Source organism: Phyllostomus discolor, chromosome 8 (genome assembly GCF_004126475.2).
Source record: "Phyllostomus discolor isolate MPI-MPIP mPhyDis1 chromosome 8, mPhyDis1.pri.v3, whole genome shotgun sequence".
Taxonomy (NCBI): Eukaryota; Metazoa; Chordata; class Mammalia; order Chiroptera; family Phyllostomidae; genus Phyllostomus; species Phyllostomus discolor.
In genome coordinates, this window is record NC_040910.2 from 72,550,699 (window position 1) to 72,563,416 (window position 12,718).

General features: G+C 40.0%; 1 protein-coding gene across 2 annotated transcripts in view; it reads right to left on the reverse strand.

The window, feature by feature from the left end:
• Positions 1 to 341: 341 nt before the first annotated feature.
• The window catches only part of NUP88 (nucleoporin 88), a 34,246-nt gene continuing 21,869 nt past the window's right edge, over positions 342 to 12,718 (reverse strand). For both annotated transcript variants that reach the window (XM_028534404.2, XM_036033200.1), the window contains 10 exons: positions 11,765 to 11,863; positions 6,937 to 7,027; positions 4,429 to 4,530; positions 2,445 to 2,603; positions 2,027 to 2,152; positions 1,853 to 1,918; positions 1,640 to 1,720; positions 1,221 to 1,347; positions 961 to 1,079; positions 342 to 588 (listed from right to left, as the gene is read on the reverse strand). In XM_028534404.2, the coding sequence (XP_028390205.1) occupies positions 525 to 588; positions 961 to 1,079; positions 1,221 to 1,347; positions 1,640 to 1,720; positions 1,853 to 1,918; positions 2,027 to 2,152; positions 2,445 to 2,603; positions 4,429 to 4,530; positions 6,937 to 7,027; positions 11,765 to 11,863 (1,034 nt within the window). In that variant the 3' untranslated portion in view covers positions 342 to 524. The remainder of the gene's footprint in view (positions 589 to 960; positions 1,080 to 1,220; positions 1,348 to 1,639; positions 1,721 to 1,852; positions 1,919 to 2,026; positions 2,153 to 2,444; positions 2,604 to 4,428; positions 4,531 to 6,936; positions 7,028 to 11,764; positions 11,864 to 12,718) is intronic.

The window sequence follows — 12,718 nt, forward strand, 5'->3', positions numbered from 1 at the left end:
GCCAGCAGTGGCCTTGCAATTATGGATGGTGGGCTCCGCTGTAAGCAGATTTCAGATGTAACCGTTTGTTTAACTGTATTGAAGGAGAAAGTGTTCAAATTAAAACAGCTGCTGCCTAGTATACTGTGTGGCCTTTTCCTCTGAATTCTAAGGTCCTATCCCTCTACAGAGTCATATTTCTGGTGCTGGTACTTGAACATGGAACTCTTAATTGTGATTTTGTTCAACTATAGAGAATACTCAGGGTTCATGGAAAGTCTCAGGCTTTTAAAAATTTTTTTTAATCCTAGGCTTTTGCTGAAAATAATCATTGCCTTGAGCTTATATATAAAGCACATTTCAACGTTTAAATAAAAGCATTTATTTAATAATTATAAAACAAGTATAAAAATGATGAACAACCACACCAAAGCTCATCCAAGTGCCTCTTTATAAATTAGATTATGCTACCTGTTTGTTTTACAAGTATGAGCTCAAGCCTTCATTTGTGTTTAACTTCAGGTGTGAATCTGTTCCTGGTGGTGTCAGAAGTTTACATGATTTCGGATATCATTAATTTGCTTCACCATTTCTCTTATGTGTTCACCCCTGTAAAATCATAAAGTCAGTCACTTTTGAGAACACAACAAATGAGTAAGTCATTAACACTGATTAAGAATTTAAGCTAGTTAGTAATGTTGAAATTAGAAGTGCTTTGCTAAAGTTAAGGTTTCAGACAGATAGTAATGGTATTTACTACACATTTAAGGCTAATGGTAGCAAACAGTATTGCAAATGCTAGAAATATTTTTTAGCATATTCACTGGGGACTACCTTGGTCAGCGAAATCTCTTTATAATAAAGCCTTCGTTTTTGGTCTACCACGCTCATCTCTTAAGCCCTCATCTATCATTGGCCCCTATTTTATGAATTACTTGATGTGTAAATGCTAAGTAATCTTATCTGGGCGGAATTACTTACTCCTCCTTCAGGATGGACTGAATGCACTTGCGCTGGTAGGCACTGAGACTGATGGTGGGTTTTTGAGGACTCAGTACCTTTTCCATCTTCCGTTGTTGATAGTCTTTTTTCATAGTAACCTAAAGCATCAAACAGAACATAGATACATAGATGTTTAGCTATGGTTTGCTACTCATTTTCACAGTATTGTTTTACATTTTATAAAATTTTCTGTAGAACAAACACAAGTACAAAATTTAGCCACCTGCATCCATTCCCACCTGTTTGATGGCATTGCCCAAATGTCGAAGTTGATCAGGTATCAGCTGTAATTCCTTCTTCATGTCTCTCTCACTGTCAGAGAGAACTGGCAGCTGAGAATGGAAACTGTGAAGTACTTTTTTCATCCTTTACAAGAGGCAAGAAAACATCTCAGCTTAAAGTCTCTGTTACTCAGGGAAATAGTTATAACTAAAGCTCTAATTCATGGTGTGTGAGGGAGGCCGCATAGGATGGTTGGGGGACCACCGCACTGTCTTCCCTGATACACATCTCAGAAGAGAGGCAGGGGAATCACATCAGTGCTGTGGGCCTAAAAGGATACACCCTAGGCCCATTTTCCTAACAGTGTTAGCATCTGAGTACTTAACAGCATTAGTTATACCTGAGCAGGTAACTGAATGTTCTACAACCCACTGACCTGTTCATGATGTCTTCTTGTTTTTCCTTAGCTTCCTCATATTTGTCAGCTAAACGCTCAGCCATTTCCCGCAGACTTTTCCTAATGGCATAAAAACGAGACTCTGAGGGCCCACCTTGATAGTGAAGCCAGCTAATGTTACCCAGTATTTTAGGGTAAGATGCAGGTCCAGTCTTACTGAAGTGTCTTTTTTCATCTAGTTTTGGCCCTTACCTTTCCTCTCGACAATAATTGAGATCTTCCAGTTGTTTGTTTTTTTGGTCACATAGTAATTTGACCCTTCAAAAGCAAAAAAATGAAATTTAATTGGAAGCCAGGTCTAGGCCATTACACACACAGTCAGCTACCGGCCAGGAGCTGGTGGCACGTGAGCAAAGGCCATCCTACCTCCGCTGAATCTCCTCCTTTGCCAGGTCCTGTTTAAGAATGTACTGTTCTCTGAACACCTGGGTGGCTCTGCTGATGAGCTGCAGACATTCTTCAGGAGGAGGGGCCGTATCTTTTTCAGATGATCTTTTAAAAAAGGTTTCTACCATTACAGTCTGTAGCTTAGCAAAACAACTAAAAATAGACTCAAGTCATAGCTGCTTTTTCCCCTTTTCATACTTGTGCTTCTCGTTCTCAAGTGTCTCTATATCTATTTTGACTATTCACTAACTGATTAAATATGCCCTGGGTTTCTCCCAGCTCCAACATAGTAAAAAATATATAAAATGAAATCAGTAGTTGAGAACAGAAAGAATGAACAGTAATTAGAAAAACAGAAGGGAACCAGTTCTTAAAACCTATAACCCAAGCCTCATACTTCAAAAATGCTGGGTTTGCAACACTACGTTGCAAAATGCTTCTTATGTGCTTTTCAAAGGAATCCGGGGTTTCTGCTAAAATTCGGAGAGGAGACTCTGCCACTTCAACATCTTCTTGAGTACAAAGCAGTGGAGGAGACGCTGGATGGACTGTGCTTCTGCAAAATAAATAAAATACAATCTACCAGGAGTCATTTACTGTATTATGGGAAAGGATAGGCCACCTTAGTCCTCATTACACAGTGTTACTTGTGGGAAAATACAAGAATGCATGCTTTCTCCCTTGAAGACAGCTCCCTGTGAAACCTTATTCAACCAATGCTACCATTTGTCAAAACATTTTGGACTCTGTCACTCCAAAATCTTTGTAAAGATCAAGGCAGCACAAAAGTATAAATTCACCATGTACTTATGCAAGGGCTTGAGAACCAGTTATAAACCAGAGGCACAAATATAAAGGAACCACTCATTTCCTAGGTATAGTCTGGGTTTGATCAAAACCAATATCCACCAAGGTAACTGCTGTAAAAACTGTATTTCTATGTAACTTGATTTCTAAAAATTACATTCACTCAAATATTACAGATATCACAATGACAATTTTAGAAAGCTGGAAAGACTGCAACTTTAGCATGGTGATTGACTTTGAACGCAACCATAATCTGGGAACTTGTTAAAGAATAATATCACATTATAGATAACTTGTATTTCAGGGAGCTAGCAGAAAACAGTATTTAAATGTATCTAGATGACTAGTATTTCAGAGTATTTTTTCCCTCTGGGATTCATGTTTTTATTCCGGAGTAACTTCGTGTGAGTAGGTCTTATTTCACTAAAAGTACGATGAGTTTTTAAAAATATGCTTGAGCCCTGCCTGGTGTGGCTAAGTGCCCTGAACACCGGCCTGCAAACAGAAGGGTCACTCACTCACTGGTCTGATTCCCAGTCAGGGCAAGTGCCTGGGTTACAGGCCAGGTCCTCAGTTGGAAGCATGTGAAAGGCAACCAATTGATATTTCTTTCCCTCTAGTTCTTCCCCCTTCCCCCCGTTTAAAAAAATAATGAAAATTTTTTTTCATTGATTTTATTGCTTTTGTTTAGTCTTGTTAGAGCTTTAAGTCACTTAGAGTATAGGTAATAAAAACTGATATGGAATTATTTTCCTTTCCAGATAGCGTAACTTGTCAATCTTCAAAGAGTACACGAGTTCTTTAAAGGATAGTAAATTCATAGCAGTATTTCAAACTGTGTCAGTATCTAGAAGCACATGCTTTGAAATGACACCAAAAGACCCTGGGGGTGGGATGGGGGCGTCTAGTGTTCAACACTGGTGGCTTTTTAGGGACTCCTATTCCTGCATTTATGAAACTCAGAATGATATTCCAGGGCTGTTGAAAATAAAAATGGTATATGAGCTTAATACGAGTTCCATAAGAAGGAAGATTTCCAGAGTTTACGTATTCTGTGATGTCCCTCTGAGCTGGGCAGAAGTGGAGAAATTCAAGTTGAATATGGACTTCGGAGTCAGAAAGCCCTGTATCTGCAGCCTCGCTCGAGGTGTTACTTCAGCACCTACTGAACCTACAGGAGCCCTGACTCTTTTACCAGATGGGCTTAATGGTGCTGTCCTTACAGGGTTGCTCTGCTTTACAGGGGCCAATGCAGGTATCTGCTGTTTCACTTCTAAGCCTGGCACATAGTTAGAACACAATAAAAATTCACTGTTTTAATTCGTACTAATGGGATTCAGTACTTAATTTTAGTATTCATTCCCACACTTTGAAGTAAAGCTCTTAACTCTCAGGTAGCCGAAGAAAACCAGAAATCAGGCCTACAATAAATCCTATCTTAACTACCTTTCCAACCCTCAAGTCAGAAGCCAAAGCAGAATTCAAGTATCTTCAAGTGGGTTTTTGAGGGCATTTTCCCAGCCTAGATTTTGCGGGATTAACAAGTTGTATGGGGAATTCAAAATGATACATACAACAAAGGCCTTATGAGGCATTCATAGGTACTGGTTATGCAGATCATCGTGGGCCCCAGAATATCAGGGACGATCCAGAATCCTCGAATTGGAGCTGGCTGCCTGGAAAAACACACAGGCACAGTTAAGTTAAACAGCAAATGCAATGGATCCAAAAGTTATGACATGGCCGAGGTTTGTTGCCCTCTCAGGCCTGGGCTATTAGTGCAATAACCGCAAAGCTGTTGACTTGGGAACCTGTAATGCTTACAGCTTTGATTGGTTTCAAACAAGCTGTCACTTAACAGTCTAGAACCATTTGACTTATAAGTCACTCAGGAACCCATAGCCTCATGGTGCTCACCGTTATCTCAGCAGTTACCATGATACAGTGAAGTTAATGGTTTACCTGTCTTCGTCCCAAGTTGCCCAGAAGCCCCAGCTATCTCTGTATGCCCAGCCCAGGGCCCAGCCCAGGGCCCAACCCGGATTAAGTACTCAGAAACTGTGGACCGAAGAGAATGTCAGTATATCTCACATTAAAAATCCAGTGGAGCCCAACATCTATATCACAGGACTTAGTTTTACAGTGCACAGCTTACATCTCCCTCTGAATTTTGGTTCTTTCACTAAAGAGACTGAAAACTGCAGACCTCAGGGAGGAAATGTCCTTCCTGCGAACACACTGCTCACCTTCACCCTGGCACATTCCTGCCCCTGGACTGCCGATGCCACCCTCTCACCTCCTGAGTACTGCTCCATCAACTGCAGTCACACAAGATCCCTATTGTCTAACTACCCTCAGCTTACAAACATGCTCACATCTTTCATTCAGAACACTCCCTACTATGATGTCAAGCTCCCTCTAACATAGTTTTTCTCCCATACTCTTTAGAATCAGCAGTCTTTAAATTGTAACCTGTAAGAGGGGTGGTGGGAAGAGGGAGTCTGGGAGGTTGATACTTTTTATTTTATATTTGCAGTGTGAAATCTACACATAGAATAGTGCACAGATGCACTCTCACCATTACCTAGGTCAGTAATTAGAATGGTGTAGTGGCCTGGGACCTCCTGTACGACCCTCCCTGATCACAGCCTTCCACTCCTCAGAGAGGTAATCATCATTCTGACTTTTATGACACTCATGTTCTTGCTCTGCTTTAGTACAATAGTTTTTTTATATCTATGTATTCCTAAGAGATACTGTTTAATTTTACCTGTTTTTTGAAATACACATAAGTGGAATTTTGAATCTTTTCCCCATGCACTTTTTAATCTGGTGCTATCCACCCCAAACCCCTACTGTTTTCCTTACGGTTCTAGACGAAGCCCTATATTGCCAAGTCTAGACTCGTTGCTGCTCTGATGTGCTCACTTCACACTCCTGCCCACGCTGCCTGCTCTTGGAGACCTCCTCCTCCTCCTCCTCCTCCTCCTCGGTGTCCTTGACATCTCTCTTCAGGTTCCCCTTCAGTCTTTCTGACAGCCCCTGACTCACGTTTCCCTCCTGGGCTGGGCTCTTCTATCTCCCCTCACTGACTGTAAGAAAACGTTGCTCAAGGCTCTCCTTATGTCTCCCCTTCTCATTCTAGGCTCTTTTCTGAGTAACCACCATATTCTTAGCTCCAAAGCTGACAAGTCCCACATCCATGCCATTACAGCTCAGATCACTGCAGACTCCAGAGCTATATGTCCAATAGGCCATTGAGCAGCTCCACTTGGCTTTCTTATAGGAACGGAAAACTCCAAGTGTCTCCATTAACACACCTCCTGTCTTCCCAAACAGACCTTCTCCTATGTCCCATGTTTCTCAGAGGCACCACATCAACCCAGTTATGCCAGGTAGAAACCTGGGAATCATTCTAGATATCTCCCCTATTCCAGTCATCAAATACTTTCTGACTCTCCACTAGGCACTGTCAGACAGTGAGCACACAGACAGGAGGGGGCAGTAAACAGGAAGAAACAGACATGGTTTCTGCTCTAACTACCCTCATTCTAACTACTAGAATGTAGAAACATACATTCTAGTAGTGGTGACAAGACATTACCGAAACACAAACATCCACTTTAACGTACTACCAAAAAAAGGGAAAATAACAGGAGGACCCTAAGTTAGACTGGGGAATCATGGAACCCTTTCTGAACAACTGACATCATGATCAGAAAGAATAATTAGCTTGCCAAGTGAAGACCGAAAACTACAGTTGCAACTACAAAAATACCCTCCAGACGGAGGGCACAGTGTGTGGAGTGGTCAGGACACAGGGCCGAGCTTTGGATGAACATCTGATAAACTGATACTCTCGGGGTGAGTCTGCATGAGTGTAATGTGTAAACACAGGTTCCTGGACTACTGACACAACGTTATCTGTGTAGACAGTTGGTGAATGTAATGTATATACACTTAGCTGGAGTACTGACACAACTGTTATCCGTGGAGAGTGTGCATGGGAGTGTAATGTACAGACGTACCTGGAGTACTGACACAACAACTGTCACCTGTGTGGACAGGAGAGAAGTTCTCACCTGCATGGCAATGGCTTTGTACAAAGGATATGTTCTACAAAGCATTTCTGTTCAGTAGCAAGTTCCTGCAAACTATCCTTGTCTTCTTCATCTACAAAGGAAAGCATTATCATGTTGTATAAGTTAATTGAAACAGAAAGTCTCCAAATTAAAATGCTGACAATATTAGTTAAATGCAATTAAGTTCCTGTCTCAGACCACTGCTTCTTAAGGACTATGCCTTTGTGACACAAATCTCCTTAACATAAGGGTCTAGATTTCTGCCCCAAGATGGATAGTGGGTTTTCCTTGGTCAAGTTTCTAAACACAGAAATGTTTCACTGAGGGGAAGGATTCAAGAAATCATTTCTTTTCAGAGTCTCTCCTTGTCCACATCAATTTTCTTTCTTTTTTAAGATTTTGTTTATTTTTAGAGAGAGGGGAAGGGAGAGAGAACAAGAGGGAGAGAGAGATTGATGTGTGAGAGAAACATTAATCGGTTGTCTCTCACATGCCCCCTGAGGACCTGGCCCACAATCCATTCATGTGCCCTGAGTGGGAATTGAACTGGTGATCCTCCAGTTCACAGGCCAGCACTCAATCCAATGAGCCACACCAGGCAGGGCCAATTTTATTTTTGCAAGAGCTTTTTCAAATATAATTCACAACATCACACAACTCACCCATTTAAAGCACACAATTCAAGGGGGCTGTGGAAGTGGGTGGAGGTGGAAAACAGTAAAGGGGGGATAAATGGTGATGGAAAAAAATAAAAGATGGGTTTTTAGTATATTAAAAGAATTGTACAAGTAGCCTTGGCTGGTGTAGCTCAGTGGATTGAGCACTGGCCTGCAAACCAAATGGCTGCCAATTCAATTCCCAGCCAGGGCACATGCCTGGGTTGTGAGCCGGGTTCCTGGTTAGGGGCATGTGAGAGGCAACCAACCAATGTTTCTCTCACAGGACATTTCTCTCCCTCTGTACCTCCCTTCCCCTAAATCTTAAAAAAAAAAAAAAAAAGAAAAGAAAGAAAGAAAAGAAGAAAGAACTATATAAGCAATAAGCCCCCTTACCTGTTAATAATCACTCTCTAGTTTCTGCCAATCCCCCAAGATGTAGGCAACAACCACTACTCTATTTTCTACCTCTGTGGACTTGCCTAATCTGGACATTTTTAAAAAACATTTTATTTATTTTTAGCGAGAGGGGAAGGGAAGGACAAAGAGAGGGAGAGAAACATCAATGTGCAGTTGCCTCTTGGGCCCCCTCTACTGGGGGCTAATTACAGGGCTAATCTGGACATTTTTATATAAACAGAAGCAAACAACATGTAGTTGTTTGTGACTGGCTTCATTCATTTAGCATCATGCTTTCAAGGTTCACCCATGTCAGCACTTCATTCTTTTCTATTCTTGAACAATATTCCATTGTATGGATATTTTATTTAATCACTTGGCAGATACGGAGCTCTTCAGCTGTTACGAATAATGCTGACATGAACATTCATCCACAAGTTTTTGTGTGGACACAGGTTTTACTTCTCCTGGGTATATATTCAGGAGTAAGACTACTGGGTCACATGGCAACTCTAATCATTTGAGAAACGGCCAGACTCTCCTCAAAGTGACTGCAGTCTTTCACATGGAGTACATGAGGGTCCCTATTTTTCCACATCCTTGTCAACACTTGTAACTGTGTCTTTTTATGTTAGCCACTTTTGTGGGTATAAAGTGGTATCTTGTGATTTTGTGGTATTTCATTTTCATGACTAAATATATTAAACATGTCTTCATGTGCCTGTAGGCTACCTATATATAATCAATGGAACAATGTCTATTCAAATCCTCTGTCCATTTTTAAATTGGGCTACTTATCCTTTTGTGATTGCATTCTAAGAGTTCTTTATGCATGCTAGATACAAGTCCATTACCATGGTATTGGTAATGGTATAAAGGTATAATGGTATAAAGGTATTTCCATTACCTTTGCAAATATTTTCTCCCATTATGTGGGTTGCTGTTTCACTTTTGTGATAGTTTTCTTCTAAAAATTGTGTAGTTTTAGTTCTTATATTTAGGTCTTTGATTCATTTTCAGTTGACTTTGTGTATGGTGTGAAGTAGGGGTCCAATTTCTTCCTCTCCTTCTTTTTTTGGCATGTAGACATACACTTGTCTGAGTACCATTTGTTGGTAAGACTACTCTTTCCCCCCACTGAGTTGTTTTGGCACCTTTGTAAAAACCAAATAACTGCAAATGTAAAGGTACATTTCTGGACTCAATTCTATCCCACTGACCTATATGTATAAGCTTATGACAATATCACACTGTCTTGATTACCATACTTTTGAAAGAAATCTTGAAATTGAAAAGAGTTGTCCTCCAACTTTGCTCTGGTTTTTTGAGATTGTTTTGGCTATTCTGGATCACTCAGTTCCATGAATTTTAAGATCAGCTTATCAATTTCTGAAAGGAAGCCAGCTAGAATTTTGATAGAGATTGCACTAGAACTCTATATCAATTAGGGGGAGTAAGTCATTTTAAAATATTAAGCTTTCTGGTCCACATACATGAGATGTTTCTCATTTGGCCTTTTATTTAGTTCAACAATGTTTTGCGGTTAATGTTTTGTACTTCTTTTGTTAAATTCATCCTAAGTTTTTCATTGATCTTAATGCTATTGTAAATGGAACCTTTTTTTCCCATTTCCCTTTGGATTGTTCATTGCTAGTGCACAGCAAGAGAACTGATATTTGTCTATTGATCTTGTATCCTGTAACCTCTCTGAACATGTTTATTAGTTTAAATAGTTTTTAAGCAGGTCCGGCAGGACCCTAGTTGGGGTGGGTGCAAGAGCCAGCCAAATGATGTTTCTCTCCCTCTCTTTTCCCTTCCCTTCCCCTCTTTCTAAAAAGAAATAAGTAAAAATCTTTTTTTAAAAAGTGCCCAAAAATCTGATACCTGTAGAAGCACTACTGGCTTGAACAGAACAGGTCAGAGAATGAGAGAAGGCTGTTCCATTGCCAAAATTCTACTGACGAGAAACAGGCCAATGAAACTACTCTACAAACAAATGCTATCTTTCCTGTAAAATGAAGAGGGCAGAGCTGTAACCCAGGGGATTACTTCCAGGCATAGAAACCTAACAGAATTTGGGTTTTGAAATCGCTTGGGACCTGTAGTTCCTTTTTGTCTATTTTGAACTGGAATGTCTATAACTGGTACCTATGCTGGTGCCATCACTGTGTTCTGAGAACAGATAAGTTATTTCCTGATTTCATAGGTCCACAGACAGACAGGAATTTTGATCCAGGGTAGATTATACTCAGAGTTTTAACCAATTTGAATTTAAATGATTTTTAGATGATGAGACTGGAAACTTGAGCTCATGAGATTTCGATGAGATTTTCAACTTTGTATTACTATAATGATATTAGTCAATGTCTTTTGCAGGTAGGTCAGATGTGAATCTTTGGGGAAAGGGAGTAGAATGTAGTAAGCAGGATAATGGACTCCCCCAAAATGTCTGTGCTCTAATAATTCCTAGTACTTGGGACTATGTTAGGCTACATGGCAAAGGGGAATAAAGGTTGCAGATGGAATTAAAGTTGCCCATCAAATGTCTTTCAGATAGAGTATTCAGGGTTATCTGGCTGGGCCCAATGTTCCCACAAATGCCCTTGAAATAGTAGAGCAGAAGGTCAGAGTAACACACTGAGAGAAGGACTCAAACTCACTCCACCCTTGCCAGATCTGAAGATGGAGGAATGGGGTTACAAGCAAAGGAGGAAAGTAGAAGCAGGAGAAGGCTGGGAAATGGATTCTCCCCTAGAGCCTCCAGAAAGGAACACTGCTGCCCAGTGAGATCATTCTAGGACATCTAACCTACAGAACTCTAAGATACTAAAGTTGTACTATTTTAACCACTAAGTTTGCAGTAATTTGTAACAGCAACAGAAAGCTAACAGAGAAAGCACTTGGTTTTTCATCATGAAGTATGGTGTTAGCTGTGGGTTGTTCATAGCTGCCCTTTATCAGTTTCAGGAAGTTCCTCGCTAACTAACTTGGTCAATGTTTTTAACATGAAAGGTTATTAAATTTTCTTAAATACTTTTTGTGTCTGTTAAGAGGATCACATGCTTTCTGTCCTTTATTCTATTGATACAGTGTAATACATTAATTGATTTCTGGATGTTAAATTACCCTTACTGGATTTGGTTTGCTAGTATTTTAAGACTTTACATCTATATACTTAAGAAATATTTGTCCAAGAAATACTTTCTTTTCCAGGACATCTCTGTCTGGTTTTGGTATCAAGGTAATACTGACCTCATACAATGAGTTTGGAAGTACTCCTTTTATTTTATGGAAATCTTGTGGATGATTGATATTCTTTAAATGCAAAGCCATCTTGTACTAAGCTTTTCTTTTTGGGTAGTTTTTGTTTACTAATTCAATCCCTTGTTATAGATAGATATATTCAAATTTTCTACTTCCTGTTGAGTCAGTTTTGGTAGAAATTTGTTTTTCTAGAAATTTGTCCATTTCATCTAGCTTATCTTAACTGGCACATACTCGTTCACTCGTTCATGGTATTTCATTATAATCTTTCATATTTGTATAAGGTTATTAGTAATATCCCCCTTTTCATTCCTAATAGTAGTAATTTGAGTCATCTCCCTTTTATTTTTGGTAAGTTTAGCTAAGGGCTTGTTAATTTTGTTGATCTTATCAAACTTTTGGTGTAATTGATTTTTGATTCCAAAATTATTTTTCTATTCCAAATTACTTTTGATACAAAATATCAAACATGGATACTGTGAAACATTGAAAAAGCACAGAAAACTCACCTGATCCAAGAAATTTGTGAAGTTTATGAATCCAAGTTAGCCCAACACTATGTACACCAGCTTCATGAGTGCAGTGGTATCTTGAGGGACACTTGGGATCTGCAAATGAAATGATTAATGATATAAAGGTAGCTGTTAGCCATTAGAAATTGAAAAAATTCACCCCAGCAGCCCCAAAACACATTTTTTAATGAAAGTGATGGAAGATCTATAGGACATTCACACTGTGGCACTATGTGAGGCATTTTGAAATTTAAAATCTGAATCCAACGTTCAAATATATATTTAAGTATTTTTAAAAGTATAATGAATAGAGTTCTGGCCAAGATAGGGGTGTAGGTAGAAACCCTTCACTTCCTCAAAAAACCAAAAGGAAGATAACAGCCAATTTAAAATCAATAAACAAACAGAAGTGCCAGAAAATCAAACTGCACGGAACTCTGACAGCCAAGGAATTAAAGAAAAAAATCAACCAGAACAAACCAGACTGGTAAGGGGGCGGCGGACCATGCTGGCTGGCCAGCTCAGAAAAACCGAGGTAGGGTGGCGGACCGGGCAGGTGGGGCTGGCTGAAGCAGAAACTGAGACTCACAGCTGACTGTGGACTACTGCAGGAGTTGCCGTAGTGGGAGAAACTCCCAGTCTCACAAGACAGTCTGCTGGAAAGTGCACTAGAGACAAGCAGGCAAGCTGCATTGTTCCCTCTCTGGCCCCTCCCCCACAGGCAGCACAGCAAAGAGGGTTGCCCTGCCCAGGTGAATACCTAAGGCCCCATCCCCTTACAACTTAGCAGGTGCGCCAACACAAAGAAATGTGGCCCAAATGAAAGAACAGAGCAAAACTTCAGAAAGACAAATAAGTGATGAGGAGATAGCCAACCTATTTGATGAAGAATTTAAAGCCCTGGTAATCAAAATGCTCACAGATCTGATTGATCTTGGTTGAAAAATGAAA